The 19,748-nt window shown below is 44.7% G+C and overlaps 1 protein-coding gene across 1 annotated transcript in view; it reads left to right on the top strand.

Moving 5' to 3' along the window:
- Positions 1-19,748, top strand: part of NFIX (nuclear factor I X) — a 246,160-nt gene that overhangs the window by 206,802 nt on the left and 19,610 nt on the right. The window contains 6 exon segments of the mRNA XM_060268739.1: positions 7,674-7,736; positions 8,185-8,259; positions 10,611-10,731; positions 11,053-11,189; positions 18,462-18,524; positions 18,527-18,583. Of these exon segments, the coding sequence (XP_060124722.1) occupies positions 7,674-7,736; positions 8,185-8,259; positions 10,611-10,731; positions 11,053-11,189; positions 18,462-18,524; positions 18,527-18,583 (516 nt within the window).

Below are 19,748 nucleotides of genomic sequence, written 5' to 3'. Positions count from 1 at the left end.
GTGAAAAATTCATCTTGCGAATCGTGGTTTCCCATAGGATTAATGTGTTCCTATGGACAAAAAAAAATTCAATGCATTCCTATGGGAAACCGCGATTCGCAAGACAAATTTTTCGCTAAACGAATTGACTCGTGGAACGAATTAAATTTGTCTTGCGAGGCACCACTGTAGTTGTGTTCTGTGTTATAAATTGAGCACTGCTAGGAGTTCCCTCCCCCCAATGTATTTCTTATCAATTTTTAAAAAATGCTGTGGCACAGGCAAATTTTTGTGCTGAAAATGTGGCCCAGAGAAAACAGTTTGAGAACCACTGTTTGAATGGCTCCTTAAGCGCTAAGCAAAAACCTTCTCTATAACCAGGCCTTGGGCCTTTAACTACAGTATCTGTTGCCTTTTAGAAGTTGGTGGGATGTTTTTAATGGATTTCTCTTTCCTCCTGGTTTAAATGCAACTATGTGGGGTTTATCGCCTATTTGGTTGTCAGTTTCTTTGGGATGCCCTGCACAAGATAAAGCGACTGACAAATTTAATAATAATTATTTTTAAAATGCACAAAAAAAACAGCTAATATCTGACTGAAGACTCATGTGAAAAACATGTCTGGTTCCTAGAACCTGCTGCTTTCATTCACTTTCTGACTGAAGAAGCAATTAGTGATCATTTTCTAATCTTCTTTATCTGGACAAGGCTAACCACTTCCAGGAGTTTAAGGTGAAACTGAATCTCTCTCTCTCTCTCTGCCCCCCTAAGGTCAGCTTTTAAGGTCATTTTAGAAGGTGGCGCTGCAGTGCCACTCCTGGCGAAGTAGCAAACAGGTGATGATGACCAGGCAAGAGCTCTATGGCAGCATGGCATTCCCTGCCTAGATCAACTCGCCTTGCCCAGCTGAATGGGCAACTTTTAGGAGTCTCATAATAATAACAACTGGGGGGGGGGGCTCTTTCCCAACCTTATTTGGAATATCCTACAGCCACATAATTGATGGCACCATATATTGGTTAGAGCTGTGATTTTTGTCACTGCCATTTGTTGAAGTTTTTTTTAGCATATTTTTCTGATGTTATTCTTGTTAGCTCCTTCAAGAGCTATGCTGGGAAGCAGGGTTTTTGTTTTTTTAAAAAATCAACCTTCCCAAAATAAATACAGTGGTACCTCGGTTTATGAACACAATTGGTTCCAGAAGCGGACTTTCCCATTGAAAGTAATGGAAAGTGGATTAATCCATTCCAGATGGGTCCGCGGAGTACTCATCCTGAAGCGTACTTAACCCGAAGCATGGGTGTAATTGGTTCCAGAAGTCTGTTCATAAACTGAATTGTTCATAAACTGAAGCGAACCTTCCCATTGAAAGTAATGGAAAGTGAATTAATCCTTTCCAGATGGGTCTGCGGCGTTCGTAAACTGAAAATTCGTAAACCGAGGTGTTCGTAAACCGAGGTTCCACTGTAAACAATACATTCTCTCAATCCTATTTTTCTCCTCCTTTCAGAAATAGAAATAGAACTTCTGATTCCTCATTTCTTGTCCTGCTCCCAACATCATCACCATTATTATTATTATTATTATTATTATTATTATTATTATTAAACATTTATATACCATTCTTCATCCAAAGATGACCACAACATTAAAATACAAAATGAAAACACAAATTACATAATAACTTTAATCACTTGGGTTTTTCACAAATACCTTGAACAATATCTGTCACCTGTTACACACAGACCACATTTCTTATTTGCTCAGAGTAAAGGTTTTTCTTGTGTTTGCTGCCGGCTCCACCTCCTATTTATGGAACTGGCCCCGCCTCCCCAAGGTGCTGATAGGTTAACTGGGGTTTGGCGGGACTAGCACAGGGAGGCGGGCCACTCCAACCAGCTGGTGAGTCCCACGTAGCCAAAGGTGCTGCGCACGGTCTTGCAATGGGGGCCCACAAAGGAAGGTGTGAGTGCTCACTCTTGTGTGGATATCACAGTTTCTGAGACTACCATGCATTGCAGTGCAGGATTGAACACCTAGCCGCATTTTAAGGGGGGGGACACAATAGCAGTGCTTTCTTCTGCTGCCCCCACAGCAAGATCTCTTCTCCCATCTATTGTGGAGATGATATCTTGCCATTGTCGGTGAGTGAAAAGTCACTTGAGTGAATATTGAACAATGGCCAAAACGGTGCCTGTGACGGATTTTTTGTGCGATCCCAAGGGAAGGCTGTTCAATCTGTGTTATTGAGGCAACAAACTACGTTGCAATATGCGCAGTACATTTCGTTAGATGGAGATGACACCCCACCTAAGAAATTGTGATGTCTGAAGCTGACCTAAAGCAGCATGGGTATCTGAAGTGCGTTTTGCCTGTTTCCTCCTTCAAGTTCTCTGCTCTGCTGATGCAACATTTCTTTAAACTGGAAAGAAAAACAAAATCATGATTTATTAATTCTGAAGCAAACCCCCGGTGCCTCTCTTGCGCGTAGTGTTTAAGAATTTATCTTCTATCTGTCCCTGGGCTAAGCAAAGCCACGCTCCTCCGTCCGATTGCCGGTTGCCTGCTGCCGGCGTTGGGGGAGCAGTCCTAGCCGCCAGCACTAAAATGGCTGCCAAGTTTTAAAATGGCTGCCAGCAGTCGCAAGGCCGAAAGGGAACAGTGTGCCTCGGCCAACTTTGAAAGGGAAGGGAGAAGGGATGGGGGGGAAGAGAGAGAACCAACTCTGAAATATTTCCTTAGTGCTTCCCCAGCTGTTGCAGAGTATGAGGCACATTTCCTGGCTTCTTTTTGCTTTGCTTTGGCTCCGATAGAGGTAAACTTGCAGTGTTATTGACATAGGTAACCTGAGTTCTGCAGCTAGCCTTGCTGCGCCAAGTCTGGACAGGAAAGGGATGGGCTGGTTAACTCTTTGGAGGTCTTAGGCCTAGTTTGTGTGGTGAGCACAGGTGGTCTTACAGCACAGGGTTGAGAGGGGCTCAAAAATTAAGGACAGCAAAGCTATTCGAGGTCACATAAACACTTCCTCTTGTATTTTACCCGCCCAGATACTTCTCTTTTTCTGTCACTTGCTGAATTGTCAATAAACCAAGATAAACGTTTCTTTCAAGATGCCTAGAAATCTGTTAGGTAGGCCATGCCCACACCACTGTCTGTGGGTGCTTGGCAAGGAGAGATGCAAATCAGAGCTTCCATTTGGAGGGAAATAGGGCATATTCCTGACCCTCATGGTTAAAGAGAAAAAACAGGTTTTCTCCTAACCAAGAGGGATATTTTTTTCAATCAGCAGAGGAATGGGTTGGGAATGGGTTTTCTATTTTGGACACTGGGAAGAAATGAGTCTTTAGCCAACTAGGTCTAGGATTCCTAGATACCATTTAGCAGGGGAGTTTCTTTGAGAAATGTAGAAGAAAAAGAATTCAGGCATGGTCTGCTTCTGCCGCCATAGCAAGTTGAAGACAGGATGAGTTCCATCTGTGAAAATATTCCTTTCAAAGCAGGCATGACAGGCCCAGGAACTCTATGCTAGATGGCATCTGGAAACTAGGTACAGTAGTATTGAAAAAACTACAGGAATAAACCGATACACTTCAACTTTGGATTCATTCTGGTTTACATGGATTTGAATCCCCACCCCACTCAAACACTGGAGATGGGTTGAGGGAGTGGAAATAACTTTGGAATGCTTTGATAGTTGCTATGAAAGCCTGTTTAAAGCTCAAAGCGTTATCAGTGTTACGGGATCTTGATACTTGGACATACTTAAAATGTCGATCCCTAATCTGTGCATCATTTGTGCTGCATCTTCTTTCTTAGGTTCATATCTTTGCAAGACAATTTCAAAATTTCTCCATTGCTGCACACCTAGTAAATCATGTAACTCCTTTTCACTTCACATGCATGATAGTTCTATAATTCTTACAGTCGTCCTGTAAGAAAGGTCAGTATTATTATCCTCATATTGCAAAAAGGGGGGTGCTGAGTCAGAGAATCTGGCTTTCCTAAAGGAATAAACACATTACTCTTGCCCCAGTGCACTCCCACCACTGCTGCTGTAAGTAAAGCACACATGATGTTAGCCACAATCCATATGCATTCTATTGTTTCTCAAGAAATACCCTGGCTTGATAAGATTTCCTTCAAACCAGCTTTCATCTAACTTGAAAATGCAAGCTGCAGATAAGCTGAGATGTGTACAGTTCAGGCAGCCATTGTGCATGGGTAGCGGGCAGCTTCCTTGAACAGGATTTTCAGGGGGTTGCGGGTGAGGGGGAAACAAAATCAGGCAATGCACATTAGGTGAAGACGTTCCCACCCCCTCCCTGGTGTGTACTGTACAGCAATGTTCAAATGTGACTTAAACATTTGAGGGGGATGGGGAGCAACCTCACTGCATTTTAAGCCACTAATGTACACATACTTGGTGAGCTCAAGGTAGAAAGAGAGTCAAACCAGGCACTTGCTGAGTTATAGTGCAGACTTTTAGCCGCTGTAGATTCCAGCTCACCTGGCTGATTAAGAACCACTGATTCGAAGGGCTTTTCTTTTCTTGTCAAGTGCTCTCTCTAGAATTTGGCATTTCAATGTGCTCGTGCAATACCTCTAATGACCAGGGTGGACAAAGTCTTTTGCTTCCATCCCTGGGGTTCTTTGAGGCTTGAGAGGCATTAGCTGGTAAATGAAACCTTCAGGGAAAGTCGTTCTTAAGTGGTAGTGAGGCCTTGAGGAAAAGAGTGTGTGTGTGTGTGTGTGTGTGTGTGTGTGTGTGTGTGTGTGTGTGTGTGTGTCTAAAAGGACAAGCCAGTAAATAGCACAGCGCCTTGTGGGGACAGAACAACGGAAGCCCTTGAAGCTCTGCAAAGGGAGCAGAAGCTAAAGATCTGCATGCTCCAGAGGAAGTCCATCACATTCTCTTTGTGTATCCCCATGCCCCCTTCTGATATAATAAGGAGGTGGCTTCCATGTTTGCATGGATGTGATGGGGTGGTCCCACTTATTAAACAGACTCAGAGGAAACCCAACAGACAGTTTAGGGCTCACCCAGACTTTACAGCTCGGTCGGAGCAAACGTCAATTGCGCAACACTGCTCAGCCCCAGCTTTCCAGGCACAGGCCAAGCAGAAGTGTGGACAAGCCCTTAGCCCTCAACTCTTATATCCTGAACCTAAATAATCCCTGCCCTGAAACAAGCCAACTCTTAAGACCTAGTTGCACCTCATAACAGTGGGTCTTTAAATGTGATCCAGTCGCATGGGAAGTGAGGCTTGATGGGCTGCAATTAAAAGTGAAAAAAGGATTTGCAAATGAGGGTGCTGAAACTTTCCCGCTCCTGCTTATCACCCTGTAATTTGTCCCTCAAGGTGATTTTCTCCATGCCTAAGTCAGTTTTGATAGAGGAGCCCAGCTGGGGGGAATCACATCAGGTGACAAACTGCAGGGACAGTGGATAATTTGCAATCTGTTTGCTTTTTAATTTGGATTCTCCCTCTCTCTGTTCTGTATGAATGGGGCAGACCCATATTTAGTCTGCCACTATTGCATGTAGTTTTGACCTTCATGCATCATATTCCATCACTTAAGTGCTTCTAGGCAGAGGGGGGTCTTTCTAACATTCAGTCTGTTCTTCTGTTGACAGTTTAAACCAGGGTTTCCCAAACTTGGGTCTCCAGCTGTTCTTGAACTTCCATTCCCATCATCCCTGACCTGTCCTGCTGTCCCTGTCCCTGTCCCTGTCCTGCTACTTAGGGATGATACCTGTGTGAGGAATAAGCACAGAGCCATCCAGGATAGTATGTGTGTGTGTGTGTATTTTAAAAAATTAATAGCAGCCCTAGGTAAAAGGTAAAGGGAGGGACCCCTGACCATTAGGTCCAGTTGCGAATGACTCTGGGGTTGCGGTGCTCATCTTGCTTTACTGGCCAAGGGAGCCGGCATTTGTCCGCAGACAGCTTCTGGGTCATGTGGCCAGCATGACAAAGCCACTTCTGGCAAACCAGAGCAGCGCACAGAAACTCCGTTTACCTTCCTGCCAGAGTGGTACCTATTTATCTACTTGCACTTGATGTGCTTTCAAACTGCTAGGTTGGCAAGAGCAGGGACCGAACAACGGGAGCTCACCCACTCATGGGGATTCGAACCGCCGACCTTCTGATCGGCAAGCCCTAGGCTCAGTGGTTTAGACCACAGCACCACCTGCATCCCTTAATAGCAGCCATAGGGGGCACCAAATTGGATTGGGACTGCAGCACTGATATGGTATTTTCGTGTTTTTTCCCCAAGGGGCAAATAACAGCTTCAGGGAAGGAGAGGGAGAATTTAATTAGGAGAATAGAACTGGTGTTGAGGTGTGTGTGGAATTAAACACATGGCAGGAAATGCCATGTATGTTTCCGAGCACAATTCAGAGTGTTGGTGCTGACCTTTAAAGCCCTAAACGGCCTCGGCCCAGTATACCTGAAGGAGCCTCTCCACCCCCATCGCTCAGCCCAGGCATTGAGGTCCTCCTCTGAGGGTCTTCTTGCTGTGAGGTTACAGGGAACCATTCTTCTCAGTAGTGGCGCCCACCCTGACATCCTTCAGATGTGAATGAGATAAAGAATTACACAACTTTTAGAAGACATCTAAAAGTTGGTGTTTTATGTTTTAAGATATGCTATAAACCAGGGGTGGCCAACTCGCAAGAGACTGCGATCTACTCACAGGGGTTCAGGTCAAAGTTGTTGAGCTTTTTTTTAAGGAAGGAGGTAAAATGTTGAGCTTTTTTTTAGGGGAGCCACAGTTGTTCAGTTTCTTGGGGGGGGGGGGAGCCGATGATCTACCAGTGATCTACCGCAGACATCCAGTGATCTCCCTGTTGGACATGCCTGCTATAAGCCATCCAGAGTGGCTGGGGAAACCCAGATAGATAGGCAGGGTATAAATATTACTACTACCGGTACTACTAGGCTGTCCCTGCCTAGGCACAACCACCAACTGTGTTACCAAATTAACCTTCATCCTTCAGATTTTGTAGTGTGCCTGTAGACAAGGAAGAAGGAATGATCTCATAGGTTGTGTCAGGCCAGAGATGCCTGCAGAACAAGAAACAAGCTTGGCAGAATAGACCCTGGTATTAGGCAGGTGAGGTGGCCTGCCTCAGGAAGCAGGTTTGGCAGTGCTATTAACAGGCAAGCAAAATGTCAATTATTTAGTTTGTTATATTTTTAGAACCATGACAGGGGTGCAGGGGTGCCATTTGAAATTTTCTGCCTCAGTCACAAAAATACATCCAGCATTTCTGAAACCTAGTAACAAACAAATCCAGATGGCTCCTTTGAGTGAGCAGTGCCATACTCTTCAGCAGTGGGTGAAAATAATCTCGGGTAATCTGGTGGAGGAAGGAGCACGGGCTTCCTTCTTGGTAATCTTGTAGGGTTGGAGCATGGAAACAAGAACCCTCTACTTCGTCCTGTAGCATCATATCAAAGGGCCTCTCTGATTCTGGCAATCAGTTGTTTAAAAACAGCCAGGTCTCCTGGCCATTTCCGTGAAACATTATTTGTTGCTTAGCTTTTTTTTGAGCAGCTTTCCTATTGACCACAAAAAGGAGTGAAGTGGTGCAAGATGCCCACACAGCGGGCCTCAGCTATTGCCCGTCATCTTCTGTTCTCTGTTCCAACCATCTCCTGATGTCAGTTTTTGCTTCTGTGTTTCAGAATCCGGACAATCAGACAATTCAAACCAGCAAGGAGATGCGGACATCAAACCACTGCCCAATGGTGAGTGAACTCCTGCCCAGGAATCAGATTCCCTGACTATTTGTCTCCTCACACAGAAGCCTTTTATTTCTCCCCTCCCCTCAGATGCCCATTTCTGAGGCCAGGTTGGGGTGGGTGGCAGGTGCTGCTGCGAATCAGAGGTCTTCGCCATCTGGTCTGGAATCATTCCCTTCATATTTGAGAAATAAATGTCACAGATTGAGACCTAAAAGGGGTGCTGAGATTTGATTAACGGATATGGCCAGATCTGAGAGCAGGAGCCCTGGACTCAGATGAGAAGCACTGGAGAAATGGAATTCAGAGCTGACCTAGAAGGGAGATTGCAAACTAGATTCACTTTCTGTCCAACTATGCTATAGCAAGCCACCTCCAGCCTCTTGTTGCCAACCCCTGTTCTCCTTCCATTTTGTCCTCGTGACCCAATGTGCCTCTCTTCTTCTCTTTGCAGGGCATTTGACTTTCCAAGACTGTTTTGTGACATCGGGCGTCTGGAATGTTACGGAGCTGGTGAGAGTGTCACAGAGTAAGTCAGAGCAGCTGAAACTTCTGGGTTGCTGTGGTGTTCCTAAAATGATCAGGATTCAGAGAGACCTGCACATGTGACCTCTACAGCAGTAGCCTCCTCCTTCCCTCACTTTCTTAGCTTTCAGACTTGTTGCGCAGTGTACTATGAAATCTCTGATTATGACTGGGCTGCCTTTCCAAATGGCTCTGTGGTCTTGTTGCTAAGCTAAGCCCATGGAAGCTGGGTTTGATGAAGTGGAAGCTTGTGGTCAGATTTGAGAAATGGCTAAGATGGACATCCTCCATATCCATGCTCTTTTTAAGGAGTTATGAATGCAAGGCTCTTCCTCCTAATCACGGTCTTGCCCTCAGCAGCATCACAGTCTCATCCCTTCTCCTACTTAGCGCATTTACATTAGATGCACATTAAAGGGAAGGGGAAGCATCCCAATTACATGTTGAACGTGGTGTAAAAATAAGGACTCTTTCCCTTCTCAGGTTTCAACACCTGGAAAGGTTGACATTGTCGCAAAAAGCTTCTGTCTCACTTGCTCTGGGCTTCTTGTTCTGTGGGTCCAACATGGATTCTAAGAGTACTTCCCAACCGAAAGGTTTATTAGTCTGAGGGAACAGAATGCCAATCCTCACAAGGATAGCAGCTAGCCCAAATGGACAGAGCCAGCCCTACCCTTTAGCAGAGTAATGGTTTTATTTTTTTACCATCATTAAGATTGCCATTTCGACTTTCTATGTCAGGCACTAGAATGTGTCTGCAAATAGGCTAGCAGGATCAGTACAGGAGGCACAAAATGCGACGGCAGTGACTAATCCTAGCAAGGGATTCTTTGAGGTTCTTCTCATTCCTAGCAAAATAAAAAAAATTCCTTCAGTAGCACCTTAAAGACCAACTAAGTTTATATTTTGGTATGAGCTTTCGTGTGCATGCACACTTCTTCAGATAAGTGCTGCAGAGCACTTCTCTGCAGCACTTATCGTGTGCATGCACACTTCTTCAGATAAGTGCTGCAGAGCACTTAGTTGGTCTTTAAGGTGCTACTGAAGGAATTTTTTTATTTTGCTTCGACTCAGACCAACACGGCTACCTACCTGTAACTTCTCATTCCTATTATTGCTACCATTTCTAGGGAGGCTGATGTGTAGGACCATCGTACGACCTCCTTCGCAGCTTAAAGTCCTGTTGAGGTAGTTGATCCCAAATATTGCCAGGATTAATATGAGCATTTTGTGACTCTCCTGGTTATTATTATTTTAGGCTGTTTTCATTGGTTGCATTAGAAATTTTTTGTTTTGTTCATCGTTTTACAGATGAAATCGGAAAGTTTTAGAAAGCAGGCTTTCAAGTTCTCCCCTTAGCTAGAAGGGAAACAGACACTCGGTTCCCAGGTTACCTAACCAAGTGTTGACTTATTTAGCACCATATAGTGCCAACCCAGTAGTGCTCTCTTTGGGCAATAAATTTAGTAACCAGAACCTGCTTCCACTTTTATCTTTTCCCTTTCCTTGGGTGCCATTATCTTTCAATCTGCTGCTTTTCTCTTTGGCAGTTTCCTGCACTCAGTAGCTTCAGCTACTGATGCTACTACAGTCAGGGCTGTAATGTGCATATCTATCAGCAGTACTATTTTTCTAGAAAAGGAGGCACCAGAACTCACTATGAATGCCTCCCTTGTTCTCTTACAATGAGCGGGACTGAGTTCCAGCAGCCGGTACCGAGTTCCAGCAAGTTCTGGCTGAAAATAACAAAAAAAACCTCTCTAGCAAGCCATTTACTGATTTAACTGCTGAATCTCCTGTTTCCCAAAGCATGGGGAAAGCAACCAATGAAATCCATGCTGTCCGGCTTCCTTGCACTATGGCCCCTTGCTGACACCATGACAGTGTCAGGACTTTTACTGGATGCACATTGCAATAGTTGGTTTGCCTTTCAAGGGTGGAATCAATTCCAGAGTATAGATGTTGGCATCTTGAAGTTAGCAAACTGCCTGAGCAACACCTCAGCAGAGTGCCCTGGCCTAGTTTCCATGTAACAGTTCTCTTAAAGGAAATAGACTGTTTTTGTAATTCCTGATGCTGGAGTCAGCAAATGTCTCTGGTTGTCAAAAACTAATGACTGAGATAACAGCACTGAGAGATGGAACTTCTTCAAGCCCGGTGACATCTGCCTTCATTCTGCAGAGCACATGGTGGGAATGCTAGTAGCCAGGATTGTCTCTAACTGGCCTTGCCAATGTTAGACCATACCAAACCACATTTAATACCGTCATTCAAGAAGATGGCAGCTACTGATTTAGGAAGTCAGTTTGACATTTTGTTTCTCTCCAGTCTCTGAGTTTTTCTCTCATTCTTCAGCTCCTGTTGCCACAGCGTCTGGTCCAAATTTCTCACTGGCTGACCTCGAGAGTCCCAGTTACTACAACATCAATCAAGTGGCTCTTGGTAGACGGTCGATAACATCTCCACCTTCTAGCAGGTATGTCTCCTCACAACTGTTGCATAATGCAGAAGCAGTTGGAAGCAACTGATGCCTCTTTCCCAGTCTCCTCTCTCAGTCAGTCCCATTGTGAAGGATGCCTGGGCAGGCAGTAGGAGGGCTCTCTACTGTTGTAAACCAATGCTTTCCAAAACCACAGGCCACTGTGGAATAAAAGAAAACAGCTGCTTGCCCTTCCTGGTCTTGATGTCCACTAACCCCTCTGAACAAGAAAGCCCGAAGGCCTTCCTCAGCTGGTACCCTATTTCATCACTCAGTGTTGCTTATGGCCTGCCCTTCTGTGGTCTCTTCCCATTGCAGTTCCACCAAGCGGCCCAAGTCGATAGATGACAGCGAGATGGAGAGCCCTGTAGACGACGTGTTCTACCCTGGGACAGGGCGGTCCCCAGCAGCTGGCAGCAGCCAGTCCAGTGGGTGGCCCAACGATGTGGATGCAGGTAGGGGGCACCAACTTTGCACCCCCAGTTCACATAGATCTTGATGGGAAACTAAAGCAGAAGAGACTGGGCTGCCCTCTGGCCTCCATGTACTTAACACTCTTCATGTACCATGTGGGCTGCACAAATTCCTTTCACAGAAGCAAGGACCTCCTGTTGTAAATTCCATTCCTCCAACACAGTGGTCACCTTTCTACATAATGCCTTAGGTTTGTGAGGCAGGATTTAAAAGGAACATAGGCTCTTCTGACACATTTTCCTTGAGGTATTGTAGGCTGCTGCAATTTCTGGTCCTGATACTCAGAGTTTTCCTCTGCATCCTCTGAGATATTTTGCAGAAAGTGCAGGTCAAGTGGTAGCTGTGTTAAGGATTTTAAGGAACTGTGTTTGGACAGCTACCTACAGATTCCACCGACTGGAAAGAACATTTCAGAGGAGCAGAGATATAGTTGCTTATGACAGGCATGGGGTGTAACTCTTCAATAGACAAATCCTCAATATAGGATTAGAGGGGAGCCCAGACCTAAAATAAGAGAAATGAGGTGAAATGGAGTGGGGATGAGACACAAGGATAGAATGACAAAAAGAGAACCCAGGACCAGCAAAGCTGTGGCCTGAGACCAAGGGGTGTGGATCCAAGCACAGTAGTTGGATGCTAAGGCAATGTAAGCCCTGAAACATGCCTAGGATTCTGGAGCATGGAAAGAAGGGACCAGTGGGGCATTATTCAGAACAGTAAAGCATTCTAGCATGCAGGCACAATAGAGCAAAGAGATAAATTGCACACATTGAACACAGAGATCTTCACATTTACATGATGTTTGCATAGAGCATAATACAATGTAGTATAGATCTGCAATACAGAGAATATGATTTCTAAATGTTCCCCGTGTCATGCATTGTTGGGGAGTAAAATGTTTAAGCAGGAAATCTACACTGATGCCAGAGAAGATGCTAGTTTGTAGATGCCAAGCGGAAGTTGTGAGTGACAGCATGTATTTGTTGGTTGTGTGCATGAGGAGGTCTCTGTGAATAAAGAGGAAGGGGATTAATAAGGAGGGAGGCAGCTTTGGTGCAGGTTTGTGAGAATGGAGAGGTTGCTACATGGAGTCTGTTGGGAAGAGGCTTTGCTGAGATGCAGCAGCCTCTGAGGTGAGGCACGGCAACTGTTTATACTGGGATTGCTTACTCAGTGCTGGGAATCAGCTGCCCTTAGGCTGGATCATAACAGCAATCTGTTTATCCAGGGATTCCTTGTTGCAGGCAGGCTTGGGATTCAGATACTTCTGGGATAGGATGCTGCTGCTGTTGAATTGTTATGTGGAAACAGAGCTCTCTATTTGGAGACCAAAAGCCAAGAAGCAGAATATAATTAAAAACCAAAATGCTTAAACGGATGTGATAGAATGGATGGAGAGGAAGGGGACTGGGGGGCGGGGATGAGATCAACATCCATAGCTCAGCAGGGGAGCATAGTTCAGCTCATTTGAGACCCCTTTGTCAATTCCTAGTCTTTCTAACTAAGGGACTTCAGATGCCAGAGCTTGACATGGTCTGCACCTGAGACTTCAGAGAGCTAGATTCAGTTCATGCTAATCAGGAGGTGGTTGCAACGCTTTGTCTGTATCCTGTTTTCTTGACTGACACACAAACCCTTTGCTATCATTTTGAAATAGCAGTTTTCTGACATGACTCGTGCCATTCTCTAGTTAGGGCATTTGTGTGCTTGCTTGGTGATATTTTTCTCTGCATTCCCAATGAGATCATTTGCCCATTTTGAAATGTGGAAATAAAAAATGATTGACAAATTCAAACTTCTTTACAAAGTTGAAATTCGCTGTGGAAGTATCGCCAACGTTCATGACTGTCTGTGGTGCGAGTGACTAGTGTGAGCAGGTTATATACCCACTTTATTAGCTAACAAAATTCCTTCCCACGCCAATCATCTCTTCAAATTCCTGTCCACCAGTTGCAGGGATGATTGTGAATCTGTGATATCCTGGGGTGGGGGGAGAAGGAAATTGGTTTCAGAATAAAACACCTCTTACACTGGCCTTTTCCATTGGTCTTTCTTTCATCCTTTTTATATGTTAGCAATAAAAAATTATCTGACCCCGTTAGGCATCTACTTACCAGCATTCTTAGTTAATGACAAAGAGACATACAGTATATTCTTATGGGACTTGCTACCCACACCTTGCTAGCAAGTCAGATGTCTCAGGAGAAAGGGAACTTCCCAGCTGTGTATATTGGAGGAAATGCTCTTGCCAAGGGGTCATCAACCTTTTTCATCTGTGGGCCGGTCCACCGTGCCTCAGACCATGTGGTGGGCCGGACTATATTTTGAGCGGGGGGGGGGGGGGGGTGAACGAATTCCTATGCCCCACAAATAACCCAGAGATGCATTTTAAATAAAAGGACACATTCTACTCATGTTAAAACACGCTGATTCCCGGGCCGGATTGAGAAGGCGATTGGGCCGCATCCGGCCCACAGGCCTTAGGTCGCCTACCCTGTTCTTGCCTGAAATTTTTACAGGGTATACATTAGATAGCTATGAAGTAGTTTGTGGACATTGCACAATTGCTGCAGGAACTAAGCAACTGTGCATCTTTGGAGAACTAACTGAAATTACCATAGAGGCTTCCAAGAACAAGAAAGAACACTGCCTGGTACAATCTATCTACCCCCGCCCCACACACTCACACTTGTAGACATTGCAAAAAGCATAACTCGGATCCAAAATGGGCCAGCAAATGGTCTATGGAGGGCCCAGGAGAGGTAGGAGCTGTAGGTCCAATCCTGCCTAGTAATAGAAAGTGAGTGACAGGAGATGCACGACTTCTTTTGAGAAGGAGCCTTGAAGAAGATGGCCTTTGCTTGGAAACACAAAAACAACAACTGCAAAGACTTAGTGAAATGGGTTGCTAATTCTCAGTGTTTGGCTGCCAGATTTGGAGTCAAGAAGCAATTTACCCTCCAGTCCGGGTAGAAAGTGTATGGAGGGCTTTTTCCATTTCCCTTCCCAGGCAGCATGTGGCACATGTCTTCTTGAGCCAGTTGCTCTCCAAGCACCTTCTGCACTACACCTGCTCTCTGTTTGCAGCGCATTCGATAGGATAGGATTGTGCAGTGGAACTGTGGGGAGTGAATGTACTTTGCACCTGGGGGCTGCTCTAGATTAGGCTTTTAGTTATGCATTTGTAATCCTGTCACATCATCCTGTGCTGCGCTTAGATGATAATGATCCCAAAGGTGTCTCCTCCCCCTCAGAAGCCTCAAGGCTGTGGAACAGGTTGTATTCATATGCATTCCCCCCTCTTTCTTTCTCTCTCTCCTCTCCCCCCTCCTCCTTTGTCTTGTTGAGTTTTGTTCCCAGCCATCTCAACAAATCGCCAATTAAGCAGCGCAGCTGCAGGGCTTGTGTGAACAGCTGGAGAGACCATCCAGCCGTCTGACAGGGACAGGTGTTCACAGCTGGCTGGCAGCCCCCCCTCCCCATCCCTGTGCTCAGGTATCAGGTGTTAGGCAGCTGGCATGAGATAACAGGCTGGGGGCTTTTCTCTCCCAGGCCCCCTTGCCTGCTGCTGAAGTGCCAGATTGTGCTGGATTACAGAAGCAGCAGCAAACATGAAAACCATGGCCCATCTCCCTTAGCGGCAGTATAGCAGCTCCCACCATTCAAAGGGTGTGCCGCCAGTTTGCTTGTTGTACACACATTGGGATGGTTTTTTTTTTTTTGTAATTGACAGCCCTGTTTACTGGATGGCTGTATGCTTCTGGACAGCAAATTCAGGGTCAGCCCACAGCACTACAAGAATAGGCACACACTCCAAGGAAATTAATTAGTGAGTAATTAGTAGGAGATTTGAGGTGAAGTTCTAAGCGCTGACACCTCAACTATGACACTACATAGTACTCCACACCCAAATTTATTTCTCGGCTGCAGACACAACCGCTTGTGGTGGTTATTAAGGAGCCACTGGATCAATTGTGGTCTCAGGGCAGAACCATCAAAGACCAAGCAACAGCCTCTCTTTTTTGGTCTGGGCAATATCCTTTTGCAGTGGGACCTGCAACAAAATGTTGTAGCATATAGTGCTCCAGTTCAGAGTTCTAGCCAGGTAGCCATACTGTTTTCCAGGATACTGCATTTCCACATAAATACTTCTGGTATGTGCCTCCTGCCCCAAACAGTCCTGCAGTCTTGTGTTCAGTCGTCATTGGACTTTCCACCCTCCTCTGTTTTCAATGGGTTGTTTGTTTGTTTGTTTGTTTGTATGTTGTTTCTACTGCCACAATCTTTGGGATTTCCAGGAGCGTGCTAAACTCTGGAGCTCTTGTGGCTGATGCTGTTTTGACTACATAAGGATACACATTCAGAAAACTGGTTCATTATTAGCATACAGCAATCGTTCTCAACCCCAATCCCACAGACAACTGGAAAATTGCTGGGAGTCTCTGCAGAACAGTTAACATACATTTTGCTTAAGAAATAATGCACATGCAGAACTTGCATTTTACTAAACTTCCCTGCCCCCATTGACATTGTTATCAGAAACTGCCAGCAGCATATTATGGAATAAACTGGCCCAGGCCAGGCGTCTAAGAAATCCCCTTTAACTAGTAATTGTTTACTGGGGGAAACAGTATTCTGCACCAGTGTTCTAGTGTGAAAATGATGAGCCCTAGGTCAAATCAGCCTCAGTCTCTGTTGTCCGAAAAAGACAAAACAAGTGATGGGCCACATACAGATACTGACCATTTCACCACCTTTCCACAGGGCACTGGTGGTCTGCATACCACCATTTGAGAAACTCTGGTATGTAGGATGTAATTCTGCTGAAGCAGTTCCAAAAAGAGAGAAAGCATGAAGCAGCACTATTCTTTAACTTATTTGTCTGACTGAAAAATGACATAATTCCCACAGCTTGGGTTGGGAATCAGAGACATAATAATAGTTACTAAGAAAAATGAGCAGGGAGTATTGTGGCACCTTAAGGGCTAGCCAACATATTATGGCAAGCTTTCATGGACTACAGTTCACTTCATCAGATGCATCTGTTGAAGTGGACTGTGGTCCGTGAAATCTAATAGCACAATAAATTTGTTAGCTTTCCTAGTCCTCTAGGAAAGGTAACACAAGCTAACATGCCAACCTGTTGGACAAGGAATTTGATTCACCGGAAGGCTTGTGCTGGTGACAGTGGTATATATTGAAGTAAGACATACTCAAGCTAAAAATAAGACAGTGAGAGGATTCTATTCACTGAACAGCAGCCCTTGAGAGGACAGGTAATATGTGGAACCTTAGGAGCAGGAGCTGCCCAAACTGCTCAGCATTTTTGCTATTGAAATGGCACATCTCACCCTTTAAATCCAGACATTTGTGAACCCCAAGTATTTATCTATTTTTAATTGCCTTCTACTCACATGGCTTTCTTAAAACAAGTTTTTAAACAAACAAACAAACAAACAAACAATAGATACTAGGGGTTGTCTTTGTCTATTTACATTCTAGTTGCTGAGGTCTTTTCTGAATAGTGTCACCTGCTCATTTGTTTCTTTGTATGCTTGTTTCTGTTGCGCTTCTGTCAGTGGCAAACACATTTTTATAGCGGTACCCAGGTATTTAAACAGAGCTACTTAGATGGAGATGTGCATGCGTGTTTGTGGCTGCCACAAGTTCTTACTGGATTTTACCAGATGAGCTTTAACTCCTCAGCACTTGTGTGTCCCTGGAGAATATAGAGCCTTTCTTCTCCAACAGTGTCCTACCATTTCAACAATCTCTTCCTATTTTGCTGCTGTTCCAGTAGCACCTTAGAGATCAACTAAGTTTGTCATTGGTATGAGCTTTCATGTGCATGCATCTGAAGAAGTGTGCATGCACACAAAAGCTCATACCAATGACAAACTTAGTTGGTCTCTAAGGTGCTACTGGAAGGAATTTTTTAATTTTGCTATGTGGAATGGCAGAGTGGGGATCCTTGAGCTTCCGTGGCCTCTTTTTTATCTGTTTCTAAGGGCCTGCACAGCCACACACATATCTCCCGAGAGGGAGAAAGCCTGTGAGTCTTGGGGTTGAGGACATCAAGGATGGTATTTTGCTCTCTGGCCTCCCACCTGTAGCATACTGTTTCTCACTAAGAGTGGTGCAAAGGAGGGCCGCTTGAGTCTGCACATTCCTTGAAAAAAACGGCCGATTTAGAAGCAGTGTGCCTATCAATCAGACTATGCAATTGGTTCTGTGTTGTTTTGGAAGGGGGAAATGGTTTGAGAGCTCCTGAAAAATACATCAGGGTAAGATCACAACATGTGCAACCAGTGAGGAAACAGCAGGAGTCATTTCTGAAAATTGATCCATTTGGAAAAGATAGATCCCTTGTGAGTTACTAAAACATCCTTGTATTTCTGGGTTTGCAGGCAATTCTCAAACAAATTCTAATAACACCCAAGTGGCAGGACTGTGGGCCTTACTCTCACAGAACTGCAGGGCGAGATTGAGGCTTCAATTACCTCTGAGCATACCTTCAGAGGTGGAGGGGCAATTGTCATGCAAATGAGCATTCTGGCAAACATAGATTTCGTTCCCATTATAAATCTAACTTTAAACCTGCATGGAAATACCCTGAAACAAGGTCTTTCAAAGCACTAATAAACACTCTTCACAGATTAGTTCACATCGCTCAGATTACAGAGTGACGCAAGCGAGGTCCACCACCGTCTCAGCTGTGTCTGTAGGACAAGGGCTAGTTTTGCAGCAATGGGAGGCCAAAGAAGGAAACCAACCCTTTTCGAGAGGAAGAAAAACGTGGTGATCTAGTGGGATCAGCAAGCAAGCAATCTATTTGCTCCCTGGGCTGTCATTCCAGGCTCTCAACAGATAGTTAAAGTTTAGCTCTTAGTACATGTTAAGTGCTGTAGAAATAATATATGATGACTATGTCTTTGCATATACCACTTCTGCAACACATATTGGAATCTGACTGTTTCAGCGGAGTTGTTATACAGCGAGGAGGTAGCTTTTCTGCAGGATAGATGTACCGTACATGCCAACTGCTTCTTAGACCTGCAGGCAGAGACACAAGAAATTCAAAGCAGCCATTGCCCACACACTCTTTCCCATAGACCTGCAACAGCTGAATCCTGGCAAAGGGGGCCTATTCAGACTGTGAGCTGGTCAACAAGAGTGAACGAAAGAGCACGGCTAAATACTAATCCATCTTTCCATCTGTTAAACCATGCACTTTCTCCCTGATTCCTTGCCAGGACCGGCTTCTTTAAAGAAGTCAGGGAAGCTGGATTTCTGCAGTGCCCTGTCCTCCCACACCACCTCCCGAGAATGGCTTTCACCCATCACCCGCTGCCTGTCCTAGCAGGAGTCAGACCAGGTGAGAACAAAGCCATTTTCTTAGGGGGGGGAATGGGTGGATTGTGGGCAAGGGTGGGGAGGCAAGGGACAGAGCTGTCTCCCTGAAAGGGGCATGTCAGAGTTCTCAGCCATGTCGGTTCTGGCAATGGTCTCCTGCTTTCTCTCTCTCTCTTTCTCTCTTTCTTTCATTTTCCTTGCTTCCTTTTTCTGCTGCCGAGGCAGCTTAACACGAGGATTGTATAATGCATCATGGATCGACTTGGGCAACATCGAGTCAAAGATGACCATCTAGTAGTGGACTAGATGTTCTGGTTTGACATATGGCAGTTTTGTATGCTTCTATGAGAACCCTATGGAAAAAGAGTGTCCAGAATTAATTGGGTTTAGATTTAAATATCTGGAAAAACACATGTAGAATATCCATTGGGGAATTAAATATGAAATTCTAACAGACACCAAAGTAGCACATCAAGATACACTCAGGTTTGTATGTTGCATTCCCCCCCCCCGCAAATTAGCTTTCTACCCCCAGATTAAAACAACAACCGCCGTGGAGTTGTAAGCACCACTGAAGGGAAGGTGACTTAGGCAAGTTTCGGTACCTTTCTTAGAAATCTATATTTTCAAAGCAAAAATTACTTGCAGTGTATTCTAAGTGCCTGCTTAGAGACTGATTTGCCGCACTAATTTCACGTCCAAAATTTATTTATTTACTTACTTACTTTAGTTATTTATATACCACCCTTCAGTGAAACTTTCCCAGGCTGCTTTTACAATTAAAAATAGAAATAGAGTAACGCAACAAAAATTATAAAATGTATGCAGTAAAAACGACAGCAATAACATGCAAAGCAGCAGATGGCAGAGTAGCATAAAGACTGTTCATTGCTAGCATGTGAATGGTCATATATGTAGGAATAAACTTTTTTGAATTGTCAAGATCGGAAACGACCAATTCAGTAGCAGCTTGTACGTTTTATGCATTTTAGAAGGGTGTTGTGATTTGTGTTTGAATGGTGGGTTTATGTAATGTTTAGTTGTGCCGTAGTGTATGTTGCACAGGACTGTAGTGTGTGTATGTGTGTAGAGAGAGGAAGGTATATCGGAATAGGGTGACTGCACCTCTTAGTGTGAAGTGGTCAGGTCAGGCAAGGAACAGAGTAAGCAGATTTAAGTAGACTGCC

This window comes from Zootoca vivipara, chromosome 16, assembly GCF_963506605.1.
Source record: "Zootoca vivipara chromosome 16, rZooViv1.1, whole genome shotgun sequence".
In the NCBI taxonomy this organism is placed as follows: Eukaryota; Metazoa; Chordata; class Lepidosauria; order Squamata; family Lacertidae; genus Zootoca; species Zootoca vivipara.
The sequence above is the reverse complement of the archived record's forward strand: the minus strand, read 5'-3'. Positions and strand labels throughout refer to the sequence as shown.